The sequence below is a fragment of the Aulostomus chinensis genome, chromosome 14 (assembly GCF_037954235.1).
Source record: "Aulostomus chinensis isolate RoL2024-O1b breed Wild chromosome 14, RoL_Achi_v1.0, whole genome shotgun sequence".
Lineage (NCBI taxonomy): Eukaryota > Metazoa > Chordata > Actinopteri > Syngnathiformes > Aulostomidae > Aulostomus > Aulostomus chinensis.
Window position 1 is genome coordinate 23,490,710 of NC_141333.1, and position 23,952 is coordinate 23,514,661.

Below are 23,952 nucleotides of genomic sequence, written 5' to 3' on the forward strand. Positions count from 1 at the left end.
CTACGCATGAATCGCCTTCCTTTTAGCTAAATCTGTGGAGGTCCAGGTCTTCCATTGTTGTGTTAGGACCTGCCAGACTATGCAGTTTTCTTTTGGAGGCTACTAGTTTTACTTTCTAGTTCCCTAATTGGTTGCAGCGATTTGTTATCGGGAAGCTCGGTTATTTAGATGTGACATTTCCCTTCCCTCGTCAATCACTTTGAGATTTTACAGCTTACTCTTGGGTTCACTTGTGCCCCCTTACAGACTCTACTGACCTGTGCCTGAGCTCAGAGTCTCTCTGGTTCCTCACATCCCTCTTCAGGAGTTTGGTCATGGTGAGAGAGAGTCACAACAAGCCTCCTTTCCCTCTATCAAGCAATGAACCAGAACACTTGAATATTTCGTTTGAACTGATACTGTTGAGTGTGTGATGAGTGGTAGCTGGGCAGTGTAAAAACGTCTAGTTTGTAGCTGGAAATGTCCCAATTTTCTCTTTTCACAAACACAGCCCAAGGACCCAGAGTGAGGGTGATTAATCACTCCACCGACTCAGAGAAATTAATGTCATCGACAGCCACTTCATTTTGTCGGTGTTTGTGTGTGACAGGATGTTCACCTCTGGAGTACAGAACAGAAATGAGCCTGAATCCAAATATGTATCCAAGACAACAGAACACAAGAACGGATGTTTCCAGTCGCTCGCATCGTGAGAACCACAGACTTTTTTCACTCATGAAATGGCGCAGCAGTGATTTGCACGCATGGCAGCGCCTGACTGTAGGTCAACTGACAGGCCTTCAGATTCGCGTTCATTCACCGTGGATGGGAAGTGATTAATTCACCGCACAGTGCATGCTGGGATATCTGACGACGCGGACCGAACTTGAGGTCGACCTCAAACTGCATCACCAACAACTTTCTGAACATTGGCAGGTACAATACAGAGGCAAATCATTTTGTTGGTACAGAGACACGGGCAATGAGGTTTGCCACACACTCTTGGTGCAGTGAGTAGATAATTAGATAGGAGCTTGCCAATAGGGATAGGCTCCACCCCCCGCCACCCTTAACAGGATAAGAGGTAGAAAATGGATGGATGGATGGATGAGCTTGCCATTCATGCCCCTTCCCAATACCCAGAGCGTAAACAAGGGCGCAGCTACTGCAGCTGCTCCGGTAGCGTCCATGTTATTGCCATTAAAAGCAGATGCGGACGTGGGTGATGTGTTACATCAGTGACGTGTTTTTAAGCTGCCACACTGGCTCCGTTTGTCCAGGCCAGCCCTGTGGCGTATGAGAGCGGGCGCCCGCTGCTCTGCACCGTCATGAGTTGATTGTTTAGATCTCCCAGAGTTTGACTTGGAATGCACTGATATGGAATTTTTTGTTGGATATTATTATTTTTAAAATACAAAGTTGACCAATAACTAATACTTTATTTGCCGATAGGCCATAGCCAATCGACCAAGTGCACATCGGCTAAGCCAGTAAATCAGTGCATCGCTATACTTTCTAAACATAAATCCACAAAATAACTGCAGAATTCTCAACTGCAAAATTCAGAGTTTTGATCCGTTCCGTTCATGAGGCCACTACCCAACACAACATCAGTGCCGTCCAAGCTGGAACCCCTTCAACTCTGCACCTTTCTTCTCTGGTAACCACATTTTGGTTTTGCTTTTTTGTCCTTAATATGGGTCATCAGTTTGTCATCATGTCTGGTTGCCGGGCAGACTGAGGAAGACTATGAGAAAAGAAGCAGGAGATAAGAACAAAACACCCTTTCAGTGTAAAAAGCAACATGCAGTGAACGGTTGAACTAAAAGCTTTTAGAAGGAAAATCCCCTAAATGTGTTTTCTGATTTCAATCAAGTCATGCAACTGAATCTGTTTCACAGTTGTAGCCAGTGGCCTGGCTTCTACACTAATCCTGACTTTGTTCAGAAATGAACATTTTCAACTGTTTGTTGTTTTTAATGTACTTTTCCATGAACATAGAGTCACTAATAAAGCTGGTTTGGTAAGAAAAGCGATGGCTATCATGCAAATATATTCACCAGTTGGACTCAACCACTGAGTTACAGCCATTTCCAAAGCGGTGAAGGTGTATATCCATGTATCAAATGAAAAAATTGGACAGAAATTTGTGGAATGTTTATGCAGAAATCTGGGTTGGTTTGTTATGTCCTCTAATAATGGCCCCATGGTGGCGCTGTCGCCATCTACAACTACTAAAATCTACCTCAGTTTCTTGTCTAATCTTCCAAAAAATGTCATTAAAAACTGTTGAGTATCTTTTGATGCTGATGGTAGGAAGCCCTGCTGTCCCCCCCACACAGATGCTGATGGACTGAGCTGATCGACATGAGTGGACACCCCTGACGGGACTTAGACTTGAATTTGATGCTTTATTTAACTGATATCAGTTATGAATGCTCTAATTTTCTTCATTTGTTACATTCCAGTTTTTACTAAGTCAGGTGAGGGTGACCCGGTCAAGAATCCTGCAGAACCAGCGTGTTCAGGTCATTAGTAACAAAATCAAAACGATCCTTGAGATTAGATGGTAGGTGTGTACGTGACACAGCTTTTTTACATTTTCTAAGAGCACAGACGGAGCACCAAGCTCATCATGTGAAAAGAGTTGTACGGTTTTCCAGATGTACGTTGTTGCCAGTGTGGGGATGCACAGGCTTTGCTCTCTGTCCCAGCGAGGGTGAGACCAGACTGATGGCAACCATAGCTGCAGGTGCCTCATGTGCAGCAGCCCCTCGCACGCCGCCCACGGTGCAGACTTCATGATGTCGTGCATCGGCAGACTGCACGGGTCTGCGCTCTCCTCTGATGGGTGCGTCCCACCACGGCTCCAGGTGGAACATCTGCTGACTTGCTGCAGGACATTCATGACGCCGATGGCAAACCTAAGCTGTCTGACATGGATCAGTAACACTGAGTGTGCCTCTGCCTCCTGGGGGGGACGCTCTTTTAAGGTCGTGCACCCCAGTATGAGAATGTGACAGGTGTGTTGGAGAGAAATAAAACTTTAAAAGTAGAAGGCAGATGGTATATACCGGATGAAGGTCAGACAGACTGAAACTTAAGATCAGTTGAGGGAGACAGTGTTTGGGAGCCTGCTTCTACTTTTAGGTAGTCAAGCCCAAGCAGAGGTGCCACCTGAACGGCCCGCGTAGAGAGGTCCAGTCAGTGGTAATGTTATTTGCCATGCCATATGGAGGAAGGTGGGTTAGCTTCGGTCTGGAGCTCCGTGATCTGCTTGGACATCAGCTTGGTCGTCTCATGGGTCAGCCTGCGAATAGTTGGGTGTCCTTCTGATGCTCATATTATCAGATCAAAGTGCACCAGGGGGCTGCATTATCCTCTCTACTGCTCAGCAAAACTACATAATGCTGAGAGGTCCAACTTTATGCCTTTGACTCTAATAAATTATGAGATTAGAACTTCATATTCTCAGTAAAGTCACAGTTCTGCGTCATCCACCTCTGCAAATACCAGATGATCCGCCTCAGGTTGCACAGGTATGTGTGTCTGGAAGTCACGTCTGTTGTGACTGCGGTGGCATTAAGACGTTGATGGAGTTCTCCACATTTCTAAGCTTCTTAGAAAGATGTAATCTGCCTGGACACAGTGGTTTGAATAGTTTGATTATGCTAGCAAGAGATTCTGCATCACTGCTCAGTCAGTCAATGCACGATATCAGGCATGAGCGTGTGTGTGTGGGGGGTGCGCTCAGAACAGCCACCCTGTGTAGACAGCCATGGACATCTTCAGAGACTCACCTGCATACAGAGTTACACCACACACACACTTACACACATGTACACACACACACACACACACATACAGATTCTTTCTCCTTCTCATGTTTATACCATGTGATATGGACTGATGATTAAGGCGGGGGACCATGTAAAACAGGAGGGAATGTTCAGTAAACGCGATACTTCAATCACTGCTTTTTTGTAAACTGAAGACTTTTTTCTGAGCGTTGATGCATCCTCACAAACGAGATGGCAGTGATAAAAGTCGGCGACGCCAGACTGTTTGATCAGGTTTGCTGCCGGGCGAATCTTTTATTTTTGATGTTGCTCCTGATGGCCAGTTCAGATCAGACACAGACACTCACCTTTATGTAACAACGGAACTTTGTCTTACAAATTCACTAAGAACAGGATGAATATTGATTGGGTGTTAGCACAGACAGAATCTTACTTGCCATCTGATGGATTATAAGTCAAGGTCGAGACACAAGTATCTGATTTGGTAGCTGACGAGCATCTGCAGAAATACAACTGTCACACTTCATCCGTGTGGCAGCATATCAAAAAACCCAGAGTCACTGTGGAGAAATTGATTCCTATTTTTGGATTGTAGCACAGTACACACAAGACAAAGCATGAATATTTGTGTCTCACATTTAACAAGAAGCCACTGATCAATGGAGATTTATTGAATAAACTAAAGTCACAAAACAGGCAACTGAGCTGAAGAGCCTCTGGGGACATAACGAGTAGACACACAGAAGCAGAAGCACACTGTGTGAAGGAGTTTCACTGTATTATCATTGTCATCAATAATTCAGGGGAACGTCTCTGTGGGTTAAAGAAGCTGCAGGGCTCTACAAATCTACACATTCTTGAATTTTCGTACGTGTTGGATTAAAAACATGATCATCTGGCTCCAGTGTAACTGCAACAGACGTTTCAATTAATACATCAAGTTTTTGGGAAACACAATTATTCAGTCAGACTGTAGCATAGATCCCCTTCCTTCCACTGTTCTGCATCAGAGAGCTGAGACCTCCAGAGATCAGCTGACTGCTAGTTAGCATAGCTTAAGAAACTCTAGTGGGCGGGCGAGTTAGCATACCTCCATCAAAAGTCATCAAATTCACCTGCTAAAACAAATCAGTGTTTGCCGGGGGTGAATGTACGATTCACTACAGAATGACACTTTTAAAATGTATAGTCATTTTAGAATCAGGTACATTGTCAGAACTACTTTCCTGACCAGGCGTAGTGATTTAACAAAGCCCCTCAAAAGCACATTCATAACTTCAGCAAACTAAGGACTGGACGTGGTAAATGTTTCTATCCGGCTGCTCTGACAGATGGAAGTCCCCAGTGTGCACCCCCCACTATGGATGCCCTGGGCCAGCAATTTGAGAGGGAGGGCTGCGGTAGAGACACTCAGAAAATGAAAGTAGAAAAAAAAAAAAGCCTCTCCGCGAGCTGGAATATTGTGACATTATCGCTATGGAGAATTTTGAAACTAGTAAAAGGTCAAACTAATATGGTAGCGGCACCTCTTGCCCGGAGACAAGCGCAGCTCTAATACACAGTCGAGGCAACTTGAGAAACGAGACATTACATCATTTTTAAATCATTTTCCCTGAGGTTGCCAGAACATGGCGATAAACACTCATCAATATTGCAATATGTTCTTAACTGATAAAATGTTTTCTCTCATCGCTGAACAGAGCATTTCTGCCTCGACTGGCTGGCGCTGGAATCGATACAGCCCCTTGAGAGACTCGCGGCTTTCTTCTTCACGCTCTTCTTAATGGTTTTCAATGTTTCCCTCTTATGAAGGCATCCACCAGTGGGACTCCCTCGTTCCAGTTTATGACAGATGCATCAGTGCACAACTCAGACGTTTACTTACTGTACCTGTGTCTTCACAGGCCTGGCTGAGCGTTAAACAGGATTTGCTAGCTGTGTCACCTCATAGGAGACAAGTGGTGAAACTCTCAAGTCGCACCAGGTTGAGAAGAGACAAGGACATATCAGAGGGTTTGTGCTCTTTTGGGTTTTGGACAGGACAGCCTGCTTTTTCCTCGCCTTTCACAGCAGAAGCCACACTGAGCACATAAAACCGTGTTTGTAATGTGATGAATTATTAGTGTCAGCCTGTGAGGTCCCAGCTGATGATGTGTGAAACGTCTCGGCTCAGTGAGAGCACGTGTGAATGTAGGTGTCTCCAAGAGGAGGGATTCCTGCAAGTTGCTGTAAAAACTGCTGTGAACGTCAGCGCCTCAAAGACTCACACAGAGGACAGGAGACGAGTGGAAGTTCTTTTCGCGTCCATCAGAAGGGCCTTTTTCTCTGATTCCATCCCCCCAGAATCCATAAGGACCTAAATACTGTCAGGTCCTAGCTGGAGTGAAGAAGAGAGCGACAATCACTCCCGAGCGTGAGAGTCTCTCCAGCTGCTGAAAGACAATATAGTCTCTTGTTGTTTCAGCTCAGAGAAGGAAATACACTTATTGTTTTATGACATAAAGTATTGTACTGTATTTTCATAAAGGGCAGCTCGATTCCACTTCTTCATACCCGACGCCACAGTCTGGAGTATCTGGTGATACTGATCTGATCCAGCCTTTTGGTAATAACGAGATAATAATAATACCTTTATTTTATAAAGCTATCCTTTCATGGCACTCAAGGTTGCCATTCAACAAATCCAGAATACACTTAAAACATTTAAAACACACTTTAAGTAAAAGCAGACATTGCAGGGTTTGCAGCAGAGCAACAAGAGACAGAGGAACAATTAATGATGCGCCTGCCTCAACAGGTGGGTTTTGAAGACGAGGCGATGTTCCTGATGTCAGCGGGAAGGGAGTTCCAGAGGTGAGGTGCAGAGCAGCTGAAGGCTCCAGCCCCCATGGTGCTGATGGAGGAGGCAGACCTGAGAGCCCAGAGGTCAGAGAGGTATGGAGGAGAGAGGTTATGGATGGCCTTCAGTGTACGGAGGAGGATTTTATAGTCGATGCGGTGTTTAATGGCAAGCCTGTCCCTCTTCAAGATGACAAAACACATACTAATAATAATAATAATAGTAATTATAATGTATCTGTATAGATGCACTTTGCTTCAGCTCCAGCTGCAGCTATCAGTGTTTCACAGGATTATTTTCTTTTACTCCCTTAATTCTTGTCTTTTTGTTGTCTTCCCAGCACAGCTCAGTGTGTTGTTTTTTTTTTTCTTCCAAAATTTAATCTGTTGTCGGCGGCACGGTGGAGCAGTGGTCAGCACTGTCCCCTCACAGCAAGAAGGTTGTGGGTTCGAGCCCCAGCTGGAGCACGGGATCTTTCTGGGTGAGTCTCCATGTTCTCCCTGTTCCTGCTGGGTTCTCTCTGGTACTCCAGCTTCCTCCACAGTCCAAAGACATCAAGAGGGACCAGGTTAATCCAGACTCTAAATTGACTGTAGGCGTGGCTGGGAGAGCCAATGGTTGTCTGTCTCTATGTGTTGGCCCTGCCATGGACTGGTGACCTGTCCAGGGGGAAGGCTGCTGGGATAGGCCCCACCCCCCACCACCCTCAACAGGAGAAGAAGAAGAACATGCATGGATGGATGGATGAATAATCTGTTATTTTTATTCAGGCTAGAGGTCTCTGGTAGTCCAGATTCTAGTTATATATAATTTCATAATTTTAGTAAGCTGTCTTTTACATGACGCTGTTTGGGGTGGGGGGTGGGGGTCCGATGGCCCCTTGTGGGCTGGATCTGTTGCTCCCTGCTGCTTTTATTTATTTATTCTGGGATTTCCAACCTCTTTTTTTGTTGAGTTTGATTCTAATTTGAGTTGACCCTTTGACCTTTCCCCCAACAGTTATTTCAGAAATAAAGAAAGTAACATTAACTCCATCCTACCTCTGTTTGTGAGCATCTTCCTTCAGATGTGATGGTCTTTTCTGATTGTTGCAGGGAACGGTCATAACAACATATCAGATCATACATATGTCCATGTATACTTCTGATAGGTGATCCAGTGATTTGGGCGAAATCAAGTTGATACTGATACCAAGTATCATATCAACACGATGCTCATTTTTATATCGAAACTGCTTTTCTTCCTCTTACATTCAGGTGTCAGCTGAAATTTAGCACAAATTTCATGAAAATTACATAAAAGAAGAGCCTTTCCTTTCAATTATAGAACTGCTGAGTGATTATTGAAACTTCCAGAACTGTAAAAAACCATCTACATTCCTATGAATGTTTCAGTAATTTCATATTAAGAATATTGATTATAGCTGCTGTTTCGAAAGGCTTTCATACAGTGGCCACAACAAAAAATCCTTCCATAACTGAACAGCAGAACATCAGCAAATGAAGAGCCAATCAGCTCCTCGTATTGACGGTGATCCCGTCACCTGTCGCGTGAACGCATGGCTTACTGCCACGTAGGCTTCATGGTTACAGCTCATGTCAACACAAGCGGGTACAGTGACTGTCACCCCTAATGCGGATTATCTGATCTATTCACACCCCAGTGCTTCTCACAAGACTTCCTCGCTGAAACAGTGATTGTACATTGTTGGTATGTTTCATTTGTTCTCGTCGATTCTAGAAACTACCAATTGTCTACTGGAAATCCTTCAAGAACCTTCTAGATTTTCGGATCATTTGTATCTCATAGAATAAGTTCCATAGCACATGGTTTTCTCTCTTGCTACGGCCACTGGTATCTATGGACGTTGTAATTAATTTCTGATTAAGTCCAAGCACGCCTCTGAGTGGCAGTGGCTCGAAGGTTCTGGTTTCAAGTCCACCAATATGCTGGGAACTGTCTGAGTTTGCATGTTCCTCCCGTTCCTGTGTGGGTTCCCTCCAGGTGCTCTGCTTCCTCCCGCACACCAAAAACATTATGTGGAGACTCCAATTTGCCAGCAGGTGTGACTGTGAATGTGATTGGTTGTCTGTCTCTGTATGTGAGCCCTGTGATGGACAGGTGAACTGTGTGACCCCGCCTCTTGACTGGGATTGGCTCCAGCCCCCCGACCCCCTTGGCCTTTTGCCTTCTTGGGTTGTGTTTTTGTTAGTTTGCTGTTTTAGAACCAGAGGTGTATTTGAATGAAGGGTTCCTCCGATAGGAGAGGTTGTTGCAAGGGGATGTGAGTGTGTATTGTTTGAGTCTGAAGACACACACGTGCTGTCAAAACTACTTTTTTGCTAAAGATTTTGTTGCCTTTGTCCCTTATAAACCACGTTTAAAAGCTAAAGTTGCGAAGGCTAAAACAAAAGGGCAATGCCAGCGCCACCGTGTCATAATCTCACAGTGCAGTGTCCTGACACCACGGCTGGACCCAGTAAACCTGTGTCGACGACCAGAGAGGTGGAATCTGTGAATGTAAGCATCACCATCACAATGGAAACGTCGGGACTCAAGTACATCAGCAGTGGTTACGTGGTGCTTAACTCTCACAACTGTGTGTATTTTCATGACTGAACATGAACACTAAGATGGAGCGGAGAGAGACAGAACAGACGTCTTGAGTTCAGCCTTGCCAGCTTCCTCCTCTGTGGCTGCAAGTATAACTTTTAGCTCTAAATCTCCGGCTGTGGCAATCTTCAGAATGCAAATGAAAGAGCTGTCTCAGCAGGGGACAGAGGGGGAGCATAAGAGAGCTGTGTGGCATGAGCACAGAGACAAAGCCATCTGATGCTGTTGGCTATCATACTGTTGGCGTTGGCTGTCCTTTCTCTGTGGTGACAATCACTTCTAGCTGCATCTGCTACATTCTGAGCACTCTGATCGCATAAATTATGAAGGAACATTCAGATGCTGCTGTTGAAATTCATTTCAGTTTTCAGTCAGGGACGGCTGCATGATGTTCAAATCCATTAATTTCTTGTTTCGGCACTCTGAATGTATATTTCATACAGTATGATGGCGATAATGTACATTACGCAAAGGTTGGAATCATTCGCACAACAACAAAAAGAAGCAGCATTTATTTTTTATATTTGTGACTGTTTGCGCCCTCAGTCACTGCACGCTGAATCAGCTGAGTGTGGTGTCACTTCAACAATCCAACAACTCATGTCCTTTGAATCCGGAGGCTGATGTCTCCAGCTGTGCCGGCGGTTGGACTCCGCATGGAGGCTTCTAGACCAGCAAGTAGCGCTCTGACGTAGCTCGCTCATCAATAGGAGTTATTTCTCCTCCAAATGTGGCTGTCCCTTGTAAAGGTCCAGGATACTGATGTGTGAAAGCAGAGGCTAGGAGGAAGCTAACAAGACATCAGACGTCTAGTGAACATGTAAATGTGATCTCCACCTTCCCAGCAGCAGCCCTGTGAAACAGTCGAGACCTGATAGAATAACTTCCTTCAAATGTGTGTGAGAGAATTATTCCTTATTCGTTTCAGCTCTGTCACATGAATACCTGAGTTTTTAGAGTTGAATCTGCAGTCACTGTTGAAATGTACTTTTAAAAACCAATCCAATGTACTCAGAACTTGTTATTTCTGTACTTCACTTTGCAGCTGTACGATATACCATTAACAGGAATGTCACGTTCTTACATTTTTGGCAAAGCAAAAATCGTAAAGCAAATTTATTATTATTTATTATTTGTGTGATTATTGAAGTCAGAGTAAAAAATTTCCAAACTGAAGTACAGTCATTTATTTACGGTGTGTGTGTGCGTGTATATATATATACATATATATATATATATATATACATATATATGTATATATGTGTGTGTGTATATATATATATATATATATATATATATATATATATATATATATATAAATTTTTTAAAACAGTGGTCCCTCGCTGGCTGTCGACCATTGTCAATCAATCTCCTCCGTGCCCTGTCCCCTGTACAGCACAGAAAGCGTTCAGCCTACCAAACGGACATAAATCTTCAATCGCTAGCAGTGTGACTCTGAAGTGCTGTACTGTCTGTTTGCAAGTTTTCTCACCAACAAACCCCACAATGTCTGCGAAACGTTCTGCACCGTCAAAGGCACCTGCGGTAGCACCCAAAAGGCAGAGGAAGATGCTAACCATCGCACAAAAAGCTGGACCTCTGGACATGCTAAAGGAAGGTAGAAGTTACACTGCTTTAATAATTGTAAAAGATAAAGCGGACCACTTGGTGGATTTCGCCTATTGTGGGTTATTTTCAGAACGATTAACGAGGGACCACTGTAAACAGATTAGCTTTTGGAGGTTCCAGCTCCGCGTGGGTGACTTATGACTGCAATAAATCCATCTATTACTTTTTCTTCATGATACTCGATCAGTATTCCAGCCTTTAATACCAACACCGTATCACTGTATATTGTGATGAAACTGAACCCGCACATGTAGTAGCAGCTACATGTCAGTGTGGAGCTTCATCGTGTCTCTGTTGATGAGCAGCACAAGAACTTGTAGATGATCTTTATTTTTCAATGTGATGTTGTGACAGCTACATGTAGTGTGTTCGCTAAATGTCTAAAACTGTACAACAAAATATATCGTTAGACTACCCCAGTGGTATACAGTAGTACTAATGCAGTACCTATCATATCCCATAGTATCACAGTATATAGGATATTGTGATAAAAGTGTATCATGATCCATATATCATGGTAGATGTCATGTTGTGAGAGTTTTGTCGATATCCAGCTTTAGCCTTCATGCAGCAACACAACCTGCAATCTTACAATGAGGTGTTCATCACCTGCTTTTGCTTCATTTTATTCAACGGGACCCCAATATACTTCATGCTGGAGCCTTGAGGCCAAACTCATCCATACAAGTCAAATACTTTTTTCAACTAGTGAACTCTCCCCCTGCTGGCCATGGGAAAGAATGCAGTGTTAATTTACTTCCGCACCTTCAAACAGACTCCTTCCGTCCTCTCCTTTTTTACTGTCTACAATCCCCAGCTGTTCGTCTTCTCAGTGCAGATGCCCGCTACAGAGGAAATGGTGCGTCATGACCCAAAATGACATTTGCATATTCATGCCTGCCAAATTACTCCTCTGTTTACTCATCTGGATCAGCTCTGTCTCTCCTCCTGGCTGCTCACATCAGTTTACCAAATTAACATACAGAATGAGGTCAAGAGTAATCAAGCTCCAATTGGAAAGTGGCCTCATGGCAGCAACAGTGAGTGACAGGTGAGCGATACGGGGGCACACGTCCCTAGACGGCGTTTGACGTTTACGGCACGCTCTTCTGCAGCACCATTGGTCAAGGTGGCAAAGACGAGCGGTGATGTGATTCATTCACAGACAAAAGTTCAGCAGAGCCAACGTGACACATGAACGTAGCAGAATTACATATCTGAAAAGCATTGAAGATGAACAAGAATTGAAGATAATTGCTGATTAAGATCATTACTTCTCTTAATCACAAGCGTTCAAGTGCCAGAATAGTAAATAACAGTGAAGCTGGCCACAAACATGGCTGCTTAGTGGCACAGAAGGGAGCAGCAGACATGGGGCTCAGACAGTAATCAGGTGGGGCAAAAAGCTGCTCTGCACCACAGATAAATAGGCTGTCATATCCAAATGTCAAGATGCCGCAAATCTTTGATCAGGAATGAGAGACCCGGGAAGGAACTCAGGAAAAAAGCCTCAGCTACAGTACCTAACATCAAGCCTCCCAACCTGATTGTGCATTATTGCTCATGTATCTGGGCCCTGCTGGCTTTAGTCTACATTTGAGTATTCCTCTGAATCAGTGGATGTTAAGAGCATTAGCTACGTTACAGGATTAGCTCGCCCGTGAACTTTATCCCCCGTAAACTGTCTTCTGACAAGGAGAAACGACTTCCAGTGAAGCGCAAAATTCTGGGTGCTGTGATGGAAATGAGTGGGAAAACTCATTTCGGAGGCCTTGTAGTGGTGTTTCAAGAAACGCATGCAGTCTGATGAATTGTAGTAAATAAGTTTTATAATTTCAGTAGAATATAAGAGTTCCAGCAGCCTGGAGAGATTTTGAAGTGTTTGTTGCATAGATAACATACATATATAAAAAGAAAGCGAGACATATTTCTCTGTGTTTCTTGTACAAGGCACCCACACCACCTCAACTCCTGCAGGCTCAACACTCCTCTCACTCCAAACTCTCCACCCTGGCAAAGGTGTATGATCTTAAACTACATCAGTCAGCTGACTTGGTAATCATTAAGTGTGAGTGCACTAAACCAAATTCCTTTGTTTTTAATTGCATTGTCAAAGTTTTATTGTCCCCCCCAGGGCAATTTGTTTCGCAACAGTGGTGACAACCAATAGAGAGCGTCACAGAGAATAACAACAATAGAGACGTCACTACATATCCAACATAACTTAAACCATAATAAAGTGCAATAAAGCTCGACATGCCAGGAAATGAAATGTTCACGTGGATGTTAGCGTGTCGCTCAACACTCGTCCACTGCTCAGCTTCATAGAACAGACTCATGTCACTGTGATATTACAGCATCATTCATCCGCTTCGCTGTATCTCACCCCTGATGTTCCATAATTCTGATTCCTGTTCTATGCATTGGTTGTAAAGACATTTCAAGGATGTCACAACTGTAATTTCATTGTGACGATAAAGTTTTGAACCTTGCTGTCAGTGGCCTTGGAATGACCAAAAGGATCATGTAGCTACTGTTTCCTAGGAAATACTAGCCGGGGTCACAAAGACAGATATTTCTGTTTCCTGTCTCTGGCTGTCACTCGCCCTGACAGCACTTTGCTAAGAACCGCAGATGAGTTCAAACCTCATAGAGCTCTGTTAATAAGATGCCGGCCAGAGGTCGAAAAAGTATTCATACTTTGACTGAAGAAGAAATATGGAAGTTGGAGTAAAAATATTCAAAGAGTCAAAAAGTCCAGGTTCTGAAATTCACTCAAAAGTATAAAAGAAGAAAGTAGTTTCTTTTAGTGCGGTTTACTGAAGCTCGCATAATTCAAAGCAGTGTCCAACTGAAACATCCATGTTGCCTTACAAGGACTCGTAAATAAGTGCTTTGGGTCCAGGACAGAACACATTTGTCTTTCTGACTCCATAATGCAGAAAGAGCCTGTCACGTATGTCTAGCTTGAAGCTAATGGTGCTTCATCATACAATATATAATCAGTATAATCAACATCTTCTTTATCCGGCTGTTTTCTCAGTCTACACTCGTCTATAATTAATCTACATCAGACTGTCAAACTTGTGCTGGTTCAGGGTGGTGCCGGTGCCACCAGCTTCATCTGAACCAGCCAGACAGCTGAAAGTTTTGCTCATTCTTTTAGTTTATTTTCAGTTCAAATCAAAGTGTTTGTGGATCGCTGAGATGAAACCAGGAGATGTGTTTGGAAGTTTCTAAACTGACTTTTTTCTGAGAGTTTTGCTGTTGAGGCGGCACGGTGGTGCAGTGGTCAGCGCTGTCCCCTCACAGCAAGAAAGTTGTGGGTTCAAGCCCCGGCTCGGGCGTGGGGTCTTTCTGTGTGGAGTCTCCATGTTCTCCCTGTTCCTGCTGGGTTCTCTCTGGTACTCCAGCTTCCTCCACAGTCCAAAGACATCAAGAGGGACCAGGTTAATCCAGACTCTAAATTGACCGTAGGCGTGGCTGGGAGAGCCAATGGTTGTCTGTCTCTATGTGTTGGCCGTCTCTATGTGTTGGCCCTGCCATGGACTGGTGACCTGTCCAGGGGGAAGGCTGCTGGGATAGGCTCCACCCCCACCACCCTCAACAGGAGAAGAGGGGGAAGATGGATGGATGGATGGTTTTGCTGTTGTTAGAAGTTGGTGGTTATGAGGTGTTGTTAGTTTCAAGCTACATACATGACGTGCTCTTACTGCAGCCTGGAGTCACAAAGAAGTGATGCAGGAGGAAAAAACAGAGCAACTATAGGAGCGCCTGGAAGGCAAAATACACCTTTGAGGTGGAGAATTACGGCTCATGTGTTGTTGGCCCACCCATGTTTTTAGAAATCAGCAATCAGGAGTTCAGAGATGCAAAATATAGCAAATCCATATTTCTGCTGAAATGCTTTTAAAATATCAAACAGAGGGCAGAAAAAAGAGATGTTCGTTTTGAGACGGAGGGGTAAAAGTAGTTGTCTGAAAAATAAATTGCCTCTCCAGCCTACGATTAAAAAAATCTCTACCAAGTACAGTCACCAAGTTTTTGTACTTCTTACAAGATGAGATGAGCCATTCATGAACTCCAGATTATCGCTATATGTGTGAGTGACAAGTACTGTAAAGCTGAGAATTTTGCAATGAATGATGGGTAAAGGCGTGTCTGATCGACGCGTGGATTTTGTGGGGCGTTCCTCCCAGGGGGTTTATAACACGTTGCTCAAGCAAGAGCTCTGGCAGAGTTGGGAGTGATGCTCGGACCTCTGAAGTGTTTTGTGTTTTATCAGTTTTCTGAGGGTGTGGATATTCACCGCCATTAAACCACAGATACTACAGCCGCTGGTGGATGCAGTTAAAGAGGTGAGCGTCGTCCCCGACTGCGAGGGTGTATGTTCTGATCGGAACTCTGGAGGGTAAAGTGAGAAATGAATAAAAACATAAACTCTGAAAGGACTTTCCATCAATTTAATGGACAAAGCTTTCACACTTTTGATAATAAACTTCACTAGATAGCTTGTGAGTGACAACCGTGTGCGGCTATTTGGATTTATTTTTGAAAAGTGAGCAGTGCTGCTCTCAAGCACAAGGCTTGTGTTTATGTTGCGCTTTATCAAATGACTTGTGTTTGCATGTAACTTTATCACCTTCCAAACACATTGTGCAGCGAGCAGCAGCTACATTTGTGCTGCATGGCTCCTCTGAATACTCGTCGCGTCACAAAAAGTCTACGCCACCCACCCTGCAGGAGCTCATCTGGGCTTTGTGTTCACAAGATATTTGGCTCAACAGCAATTATGTAACTGTCACCATATCTGTTTCCCAAAGCAATTCAACTAGAGTGAACCCTCCAATTTTATTCCTGAAAGGTGGGGAATATTGGTTCTTGGGGCTCCCACAGTGCACTGAAACATTGTGCTGAACAATTTGTTTTGTATTTCCAAGTCCACCTGTGTCTCTGCAGGTCTCCTTAAGCACAGTCTATTCATCTCATCCTCTGCTGACCTTTTAAGAAATGCCTCCAAATTGACTTTGGCACCAATTTGGGGTTGGGAGGGTGGAGGCGGAGGAGAGTTTACTCCTTGACTCAGAAGTCTCTCTTTTTTCTTTTTTTTTCATTCTAGCAGAGATTCTGAGAGCAAACACTTGTGTCTTATGTGTCTCTCACTGTCTGGACCTGTTGAGGCAGAGCATTTCCACTCTTCTGATGTTTTATCAGCACAAAACATGGATCCGCACCTGCAGGAAACACCGCGTTAGAGATGCGCCATCATCCAGCGGGGTTAGTGGGAGAACAGAATCAAAAAATAATCCTCGAGAGCTCTCCGCACAGCAGTTGTGAAAGAAATCAATTTTTCTCTGCATGGTGTTGTCAGAGAAAGATTTTTAATAAAATAAAAGCCACTCAATGTGATATATTCACAGCGGATGTGGAAAACATGATCGTGGAAGCTTTTCTCAGACATTGCTCACGTTAAACAGTCATCTAGTGAGAAGAAACCTTAAAATACTTTGATTGTCTTCATCTGTTCCTGTAAGAAATGACACAGTCCTGAAACTGTGAACTCGTCGTATAAACAATTTACACACTCTGATGCTTTATATAGCTTCTCTGTAGGAGTATTTAGTAATCCTTGACTTTCAAGATGGGTTTCTTCGCCTGGGAGAGGGCAAACTAGAAGCCAGAATTGACGCTGGTTCTCTCAACACCATGAATCAGAGTTCCTCAACAGTGTCCCAGTGTCTGTTTTTGCTCTCAAGTTAAATGTCACACACAAATTCCCCAAAGGCAGAGCCATACTCAATCCCTAAGGATGCATTTCCGGATATTTTGTAACTGTGCTGGAAATATGTCACAAAGGTCAATGCCCTGAAGTACTGTCACGCCTTTCCCTCATCAAAAGATTGTTACCAGATAATAAAAGCCTGATTGCATTTGTCCAAACAAAAACTTCTCATTTTCTCTACAGCGTTAATCTTATTGTGAGGTGCTTTTTAACATTCCTATAATTTTCATACGGGCTTTTATAGTTCTCCATCTATTTGTAAATGTAAAACTTAGACAAACAACTCTTGCGATGGTGGACGGGAACGTTCTCTCCACCCACACGTTGGTCGGTGTTTTTCTCCATCATAAACCTTCTCACAACACTCAGTCGCACTTTTGCTACATTTCTCACATCATGTGCTGATTCAAGGTAAATACGGGTGTCGTGGGTTACATTAATCAGGGGCGTGGGTCGGGGTCCTGTTACGATACTCTGGCTCATGGAGTCGGCCACAATAACGCAGCTGAGAAAAGGGCCAATTGGAGGTGTAACCACAGAGTTTTTTGACAACAGTGCTGCAGCTTTTCTGGACGGATTCGTCAATGCAAAGAACACAGATTAATGACTAGAGGACGACTGACAACATGGAGAAAAAGCAAGAGCGGAATTGACAAGTTACAGCAGAATGTCAGGGTTGTCCACTGATGTTGCAATGGAATTACCTCTCATTTCTCGTCAATATGAATTTTTTCAGCGCCGATTGGAGGGGATGCATATTTTAATTCAGAATCTATAGCTCGTAGCCACTTAGTTTAGCTTAGCAGACTGGAAAATAGATAGGGGGGGGGGCAGCTAGCCTGGCTACCTAACAGTCTGGTTCCCACAAACAACTAAAAGACATAAAGGCGGTGTGTCACTCTGTTTCTAGTCCAAATGTTGTCGGTTATAAGTGGCCCATATCAACTAGATATAATGTTTGCATTTGTACTCTTCAAAATGCGTTCAGATGCAAGGACACCTCTTCGCCTCATTTCATGGCTGCGTGTTCTTGTCAGTTTTCAGCGTTCCAGCTGTTCTCAGCTTAACTTGGTTCATCAACAGTTTCATTTGTGTGCCACCTCACCTTTTGTCCTCGCACAACTTTAGGAAACGCTAGTAGGGTGGACAGAGCCAGGCTAACTCTCTATGCTAAACTAAGCCAAGTCAATCGCCCACGGCAGGTCCGCATTCCCAGAGGGTTCTTATGTCTTGGCAGAAGAAAACAGTCTTATTTCCCCCAGTGTTCCGCTATCTTTGTGTTCCTTATCTGACACTTTCAAAACTTACGTTTGTAGGCAGACTTTTATTCTCGGTCTCACCGACACACATTCAAGATACAAAGTAGTCAAGTATTCATTTTGTGGTAGAAACCAGTCAAGTCTTTGAATAAATACTGCAATTTAAGAACACAACATTCTAACATAGTTGGCATAGATGGTATTGTACAAAAGGTTGCCCTAGAGTGCTTTACATTTTAAGCATCAACAAAAAGTCTTAAGTGCAGATTCAGTGTTGGCAGTGTCACCTGTTCTGCCATTTTTCAGGTCAAATAGTGTAAAACAGTGGGATTAAAAAAAGTACACTCAGTAAACAATTCTCTTCTTTTCAGGAGTGTTAAGACATTTGTCATCCCACTGCTGCAACAATATATCTTTGAGAAGACATAAGGAAAGGCATTTTTCAAGGAGACAGCAAAATATTTGACACTGAAGTGATAGGATCAAATGCGCAGCGAGAGAATGACACTGCAAAACCACATAAATCCTTCCTTCATGTCAGTTTGATCAAAATAGAGGCTGAAAGTTTTCAGCTATGAGACAAACGCTGGGGCTTTTGACTCTCTCCACTGAGCTGAGCTCTAGCATATCTTACACTTGATCATGGTAATTATTTTCTCCATGCATGTGTAAGTCATCATTTCACAGTCTTCCACACATAAAAAAATAAAGGCGTGACAGCCTAAATTGCTTCTTGTCCAACATAGACGGATTGTCTGCGAAAGTTTCCATGCATTTTGAAATGAAGACGTGCACCAATGGAAAACTATGACACTGATGGATAAGGATGCTTTCATCAATGTCGCCTCGTGAGTCTTTACTTTTTCAATAAAAATATTAAAACTCCAAACAACTCTCTTGAACGCTGCTCATCAATTTCTGATATTGCTGTCAAATCCTTGCTGACAACCCTTTTTCTTTCTGCTTTTTAATGGAAGAACAATATGTTAATTTTTACATCGTTTGACTGTAACTGCATTCATAAAGCTTGGGAGTGCAATCTAGCAAGACTGAGCCTCGATCTGAGGCTGGACTGATTGTCTTTTAGGACACAGTATCTTTGAGAAAGCCCTTCGGAAGCTGCTGTGGCAGAGCGGATACAAGAACGGGTTGATGGCTGAGTTCAACCACAGCAGCCAGAAAGTGATTTCGTACCAGTAGTGCGCCACACATTTGCCGCTGCAGGCAGCACGAATGATCATCAGTAGAGTGTACGGAGCCCAGCAGATCCCAAAAATGCACACGATGATTGCCAAGGATTTGGCGATCTTTTTGTCTCGAGAAAGGCGAGATCCTTGCGTTCTGCAGCCAGGTGCCATGCAGGAGGCCGAAGTTTGGAACAGCCTGGAGTTCTTCCTGTTGGGAGAGAACTTCTCCCTCTGGATAAATATTTGACTCGTGTTAGGATCTCCGCTGGACAGCACCTCGTCATCCTCGATAACTGCAGAAATAGCCGTGGGCTCACTGGACGAGACCTTCCGAGTTTTGACGAAGAAAACAGACCAGCCTCCTCCATCTTTGTGCTTTTTACTTGTCTTTTGTGTCTTGGTGGCGTCCTCGATGTTGGCGCTCCCGTTCTTGTTCCTCCTATGTATGTTCAAGTAGATGCTGAGGTTGAAGAAGGCCACTGACACAAATGGGGTAAAGAACTCAAAAGTAGAAGCACTGAGGAGGAAGTACCAGGTGAAGTAAAACTCTGCAAAGCACTCATGGGCTGGCACAACACTCTGGCCAAAGATAGACTCCCAGAAGATGATGGCGGGGCCGTAGAGGAGGAAGGCCAGCGCCCACACTGCCACCATCTTGAACACGGCTTGGTGTGTCATATTTCTCTGCGCTCTGTATTTAACCTGCCAAAAAAAGAAGCGCAGGTTTGACTTTGTGTATCTCATGCATACAAACACACACACACACACACACACACACACACACACACACACACACACACACACACACACACACACACACACACACACACAAGTCTGCCATGCAATTAATTACATTTCCAACAGCCGCAGCTGCTCACAGACTAACTGGCTGTCAAACACACTCGCCTCACACTTGTTCACACGAGCTCCTGTTTGTATTGTTCTGCCTCGGAGCAGCGAAGTGAGGCTGTATATAAAACCCACTCATGAGATGCTTATTTCACCGTGTGTCACCGCAGCCAACGAGAGCAGTGAAACATCAGGCTGAGAGCCACATTCACTGATGCGACACAAGAGAGTGAAAGAGACATCTGCTTTTGCCCGACCCACTCCTCCTCGCCAAAGCCGTCGTTCATTCTCCACACGCTCACTCCATTTTTACTTCACCTCTCCTCAGCCTAAACTATCATTTAGCCAGGCTCCACCTCTTACCGCTCTCTTTTTGTTGTCTTTGTTTGCTGTCTGGTCTTTGCCGCTAACAATCACGTCCCTCTGCAGCAGCTCACCCTGAGTCAGTGTTAATGTTAAAATGCAACTTGAGTCAATACATAAGGAAACGAGATGTTTGGAAGAAAAAATGATAATCAGTGACACTACCGGATAAATCTGCAGAGAAAGGTGTTGAAAAGATGATCAGTTAACTGAAGGTCTGGTGACGTTTCACCGTGCTTCATCTATTCTTTTTATTGGGATTTCAAAGGTGCACGACAGCCGTTTCGTATTTCACCCCCATGAAGATGGGGGACTCGCCAGAGCGAATAAACCATATCCTTGGTTTGCAAACACACTGGCTCTTAAATGCACAGTCCCTGGATTTAGATCGCACTATGACCCCCAGACGTCATTCCTCTGGGTTCACACTCGGACACACTCCTCCAGAGCCTCGGGGACCCAACGACTGTAGCACAAGGTCACATGCAGAGCTCTCAACTCAACATTCAACTCAACCGTCCTTGGAGCTGAGGGGAGCACGTTAACAGTAGGACAATTAATCACACGCTTAAAAAAACTTGAGGTATGAGGCTCTAAAACTGACCTGCAACGGCTACAGCATTATGCTAAGCATTAGTCACATCTCTACTATTACAGCAGCTATTATCAGCCTTGTTTCTGAGCCTTTTGCAGGCCGTCCTTGTAAATACGAGTTTGTTCTGAATGGCTTGCCTGGTTGAATAAAGGTCAGTCTCTCTCTCTGTTGCCCTGTCTGTTTCACATAAGTCGGTCGAGGAGGATGGCCGCCCACAGAGGTCCTGGGTCTGCTCTGAAGCAGTTTTTCATCGCTGCTATCAACAAGCACTGGCAGGGGAAATGTTGAGCCTTATTTCAATAATATTTAATTGAACCAAAGTGTGAAGCTCTCATGACACAACCTGTGGTGAGATTTGGCGACATGAATAGAATTTGACAATCATAATATTTTATCCATTATTCATACCGTGGTTGTTGAATTTTATTCATATTTCTTAACGAGGAAGAACCACCGTTTACAAGTGAAGCAAATTAGAGAATAAAGACAACGGTTCTGATATATAATGATGGATAATAACTCTTTTTTTGCCGTAGTACTGAAGGCAGTCGTGAAAACCTTACTGTAGACGACTGAGTTAAATTCTAAATGCTCACATTCAAAATGTTTATAAAGCAAATATATAAAAGACAACCGGACAGAATTATAGGTTACATCCAGACACAAATTTATAAGACTGGTCACAGCCCGGTAAGCTGACACGTTTTACAATTGACTGCAGTAGTGTGTGAGTGTGTGTGTGTGTGTGTGTGTGTGTGAGACAGAGAGAGAGAGAGAGACAGACAGACAGACAGACAGACAGACAGACAGACAGACATAATGAGCACCTCCAAACACTGTACTTACCGCCCGTGTGACTGACAGGAAGCGGTCATAACTAATAAGAACAATGTTGAAGACTGAGGCGGTGCACAGCAGGTAGTCCATGACCAGCCACACTTTGCAGAGACCCTTTCCCAGCATCCACCGGCCCGTCAAGTTGTACGGAATGTACACCGGGATGCAGAAAGCACCTGGAACAGGCACACACACACACACACACACACACACACACACACACACTGCAGGATGATTCACCAGTTGAGTATAAACACTCACACCTCTCAAGTCCTCCAGGTTTAGATAAACGACGGCTCCTGCAGGAGATGAAGTATTAAAGAGAGAAGCAGCTGATTCAAGGACGAGTAGTGATTCGAGAGAGAGGTGAGAAGAAGCTCTCCCAAAAGCACCTGTCATCTGTTTGTAAGGAGGCTTCAGGCGCGCACAATAACGGCCATTTCAGACTAAACTCGACAGTCGACGCGACTCTGACGAGATGCTCGCATTGTGGGATTATTAGCCTCGCGCGCAAACGGCACTTTAGGAGGCAAGGAGGAACAAAAGACCCCGAGAGGCAAAATTTGGTGCAAACTGACATAAAGAGAAAATTTTTAAAAAAGGACCAACTTACCCACGAGGAAATCGGATATAGCAAGGTTCAGAAAGAAGTAATTGCTTTGGTTTCTCAAGGTTTTATCCACGATAAAAGCCATGATGACCAGCGCATTTCCAGCCACCACCACGACCACCAGCGTCACCATGAGGACCGAGAATATCACCACCTGGTAGGCCGGGAGGAGCGTCCCATGCTCGGACATTGCAGGAGTCCAGTTGCCGCTGGAGTTGGACTCCAAGATGAGCGCGCCCATAGTTAGAGAACAGCCGGAATCATGGTAGACCCGTTTCCTCGCACTCACAGAAACGTTCAATTACGCGCAGGGCTGATCCGTTCCACTTGAGCAAGGTGTCAAACCTGACTGGAGACATGGGCTCACATGCGGACACTTTCCCCAAATCTTCCATGTTCAGCCCCCGGCGCAGTTGTGCGCAAAGGCGTAAGTTCAACTGGAAGCTCGCGGAGCGACAGCAGTCATGGCAGGTCCTCTGTCCCCTCCCGCCGGAGTTTGCTGACCGCTGGAAGTGAGTGCGCGCACCGCGGAGCGCTCGCTGGATTTTGTCGCTGCCATCAAGATCAGTAGAGTAGAAAGAAAACCACGTCCGGCGGTGTTTTCAAAATAAACACCCCCCCCCCGCAACGTTTGCGGGCCTCGCTGAGGTGACGCGCGTAAAATGCGTCCCGGCATTTCACTGCGTTTCAGAGAGGATGAGCTGTTTCCAAGCTTTGACTTGAGGAAACCTCAATGGCTCGCATGATGATGAGTCTCCATTTTAAAATCAACCAAATTTGCCCCCCCCCCACCCCCCATTCAATGCAAGAGCGTCAAAAGCTTTTATTGTGAAGGAATTAAAGATTCCGGTCGTTCGCGCCCCTCGGACCTCCCAGAAAACACCGGGGTCTTTGCAATCAAGCTGAAGTGGCCCAGATGAAGTTGTGTGAGCCGCAGGCAGCAGCATGTCTGAAAGGGGGTGGCACCCCCGTCAACTGCCCCCCCCCCCCCCCACAGCTCCAAATGATTAAGCAGCCTTCCCCACTTTTCATCAAAGGTATGACTGATAACAATATGGAGTTTCACTTCAGATGACGATGTTTGTTATTCTGACCACCAGAAGCTGCCATGAACACGTGCACATAGAGCCCAAGGTGGTTCACCATCAAACGCATTTATGAAGTTATTATAATAATAATAAATATTGTTATTATAATAATAATAATAATTATTATTATTATCAAATGCTATTTCTCCAGTTTTCATCACAATATTTTAAAATGAGGCTGACGTCTGTGTGATTAAAGGCATCTTGAGAAGCAATCCCCCTAAAATAAAAGTCCTTATGGAATTTGATTTCCTGTCAGGTGGAGATGTCAGCCTGGATTTCCACCTGTCACCTGTCACTCTCAGCCCCATGCCTCCAGACTCCCTGCAGGCCGGCTCGCTGCCAGCTAATCACATCCTGATTGACACAAGCCACAGTCCCAGCAGGTCAGAGTGGACATGGAGAGAAAGAAACGCATACAGAGTCAATCGATTTAATGAACTTTAGGCCATTGTTCCCTCAGTTTGATTATTTTGAGGCCATGACATCATGAGACAACTTGCCACCCCCCCACCCCCCACC

General features: G+C 44.4%; 1 protein-coding gene across 2 annotated transcripts; it reads right to left on the bottom strand.

Moving 5' to 3' along the window:
* Window positions 1-16,353: 16,353 nt before the first annotated feature.
* Window positions 16,354-22,844, bottom strand: LOC147250251 (histamine H3 receptor). Of its 2 annotated transcripts, XM_086223584.1 has the most exons (4): window positions 22,346-22,844; window positions 21,742-21,908; window positions 19,621-19,790; window positions 16,354-19,527 (listed from the first exon to the last, which is right to left on the bottom strand). In XM_086223584.1, the coding sequence occupies exons 1-4, from the start codon at window positions 22,581-22,583 to the stop codon at window positions 18,942-18,944; spliced, it is 1,161 nt and encodes a 386-aa protein (XP_086079710.1). In that variant the 5' UTR covers window positions 22,584-22,844; the 3' UTR covers window positions 16,354-18,941. The 2 variants fall into 2 exon arrangements, with proteins under 2 accessions (XP_086079710.1, XP_086079709.1); XM_086223583.1 differs by having other exon boundaries at window positions 16,354-19,790.
* Window positions 22,845-23,952: the final 1,108 nt, after the last annotated feature.

What these genes read in the sequence shown, in the direction of transcription:
- LOC147250251 (XM_086223583.1), bottom strand. Translation starts at nt 22,583, where the DNA reads ATGGGCGCGCTCATCTTGGAGTCCAACTCCAGCGGCAACTGGACTCCT. An exon ending in TATATCCGATTTCCTCGTGG is followed by an intron (nt 21,909 to 22,345) that starts GTAAGTTGGTCC and finishes TGCCTGTTCCAG; the next exon opens with GTGCTTTCTGCATCCCGGTG. An exon ending in TCCTGTCAGTCACACGGGCG is followed by an intron (nt 19,791 to 21,741) that starts GTAAGTACAGTG and finishes TTTTTTTGGCAG; the next exon opens with GTTAAATACAGAGCGCAGAG.